The sequence below is a fragment of the Monopterus albus genome, unplaced genomic scaffold (genome assembly GCF_001952655.1).
Source record: "Monopterus albus unplaced genomic scaffold, M_albus_1.0 scaffold565.1, whole genome shotgun sequence".
Lineage (NCBI taxonomy): Eukaryota > Metazoa > Chordata > Actinopteri > Synbranchiformes > Synbranchidae > Monopterus > Monopterus albus.
Genome location: NW_018128445.1, coordinates 58,789 through 61,000, shown reverse-complemented (window position 1 = coordinate 61,000; position 2,212 = coordinate 58,789). Strand labels below are relative to the sequence as shown.

At 39.9% G+C, this 2,212-nt stretch overlaps 1 protein-coding gene across 1 annotated transcript; it reads right to left on the bottom strand.

The window, feature by feature from the left end:
* Positions 1-804: 804 nt before the first annotated feature.
* LOC109953170 (olfactory receptor 6K3-like) lies at positions 805-1,746 on the bottom strand. The gene has a single exon (XM_020588586.1). The coding sequence runs from the start codon at positions 1,744-1,746 to the stop codon at positions 805-807; it is 942 nt and encodes a 313-aa protein (XP_020444242.1).
* Positions 1,747-2,212: the final 466 nt, after the last annotated feature.

The window sequence follows — 2,212 nt, the reverse complement described above, 5'->3', positions numbered from 1 at the left end:
GTTGTCTTATTTTTCCCCATTAAACCTTTTTTCGTACTAGCACCTGGGCCGGCTATCTTGAGTCCTACCCCTAGTTCTCCCTCACCCTCCTGGCGAGGGGGGCTAACCATAACAGAACCTTTAAACTGCAGCCTGTTAAAATGTTAACACAACATTATATAAAATAAATGAAATAAAGATATGCTAAAAGTATATATAATTAATGTCCAGTGTCTATTGTTGTTAATCAGCCAGAAAACCAGTACAGAAGTGGATTTATTATTCATAAAGTGGCGAGGGGGGCTAACCATAACAGAACCTTTAAACTGCAGCCTGTTAAAATGTTAACACAACATTATATAAAATAAATGAAATAAAGATATGCTAAAAGTATATATAATTAATGTCCAGTGTCTATTGTTGTTAATCAGCCAGAAAACCAGTACAGAAGTGGATTTATTATTCATAAAGGTTTTTAAAATATGTTATTACATAGAGCATTTGACATGGTAGCACATGGAAACAGAGGAGATCATATCCAGCGGAAATATGCTTTTCTGTAAATGAAAATTCAAATATGAGTATTTGAGACATGTTTTAGTCTGATATGAGTTGGAACTTGCATATAAAACACAACCATTATTAATGTGTTGTAGTGTGGTTTAGTTAAAGTCTGCATCTACTTTCTTCACATGGATTCGGATTTGTTGAAAACAGCAAATGGCAGCACATGATAACTGGTGTTCATGGATGCAGCTGCTCCTTAAACTGTTTTATTTGCCACCAGCCTCCATGAACTCTCATCAGAAGAGCTGTGTTGCTGTCTTATAAAGCCATTTTTTCTACCCTTAAAAAATAAAAGATTACTGCTCTGATCTGAGGCAGGTTCAGGCCATAAACTAGAGGGTTACTCATGGGAGGGATGATCAATACCTCCAGAGATAAAGCAACAATGACAAATGAATTTACTGCATCAAGTTTATACCAACTCAGTGAAATCTCACAGAACACAGAGATGCAATAGTTCCCAAAGGTCACTATGTGGGGCAGGCAGGTCTGTAAGGCCTTTCCTCTGAATTCAGATGAACTTCTCCTGCCGACAAGCAGAATGCGCAAGTAGGTGTACAGGACAAAGGACAGGGGAATGAATATTGATGTCAGAACAACAAACTGACTTGCTGTGTTGATCACAGTTGTGTCCACACAGGAGAGACTGATTAAAGTCCAGCAGTTGCAAAAAACCCTCTGCAGTTTGTTTCCACACAAAGGCAAAGTGGTGGCCAGATAGAAAAAGCAGCCTAAAACACTCACAGGGTACAACACAGCAAAGAACAACAGCATCAGAACCGTACTAAATGTCATTTTACTGTGATAGTGTAAAGGCTGGCAAATAGCAACAAACCTGTCATAGGCCATGACTGTGAGGAGAGTCACCTCATTTGCAACATAAGTGTTAGTAATGTACATCTCAGTGAAACAGAGTGGACGCAAGATGAAATGAGTATCGGACAGAAGGTCCATCAGGAACCTGGGGAAGAAGCCGGTCGAGCCATACAGAGAGTTTAAACACAGAGAGCAGATGAAAATATACATGGGCTGATGCAGAGAGTTCTCCAGGCAGACTGACAGAACAATGACAAGATTAGCAGAGATTATAGTCACGTAGATCAACAGAGAGAGACTGAAGAAAAGATATCTGAGGGGCCCATAGTCTGCAAACACAGTGAACTGAAAATAGGAGGGAGTCAGGCTGTTGTTGCTCTTCATGTCTGCACAGCAGCACAGCTCATTCACTAGTGGGACCAAAGTATTCAGAATAATTAATGCATTTCATATAAATCAAAACATATGTTTAGAATTTACAGAGATGAAAAAGTTACATGCACTAAATTACATAACCCAGCATCACATTTCTCAAGTCAAATAAACAGAACTTTAAATAAAAGCCCAAAGGATAACTAATATGAAGTGCTTATGAATTATCACCGCTGACATTCAGCTCCCAGCTCCTACACGTCCATGTTCACAACTGATGGAGCCACAGTTCTTCACTGAGAGCTCTCCCAGTGTAACCCAAACTGAGGCAGCTGCTGGACTGTCATCCTGTTTTGTTGTTACACTGAGAGCAGCCACAAACACAGACTGGGCTCAGAGGGACATGATGGAAGTCCAACCCTTCACTGACTCACTCTGTTGTCTTTAGTTGGTTTTCTCTCGTAGTCGTAAGAATACA

Coding starts and splice junctions, on each gene's coding strand:
- LOC109953170 (XM_020588586.1), bottom strand. CDS start 1,746: ATGAAGAGCAACAACAGCCTGACTCCCTCCTATTTTCAGTTCACTGTG.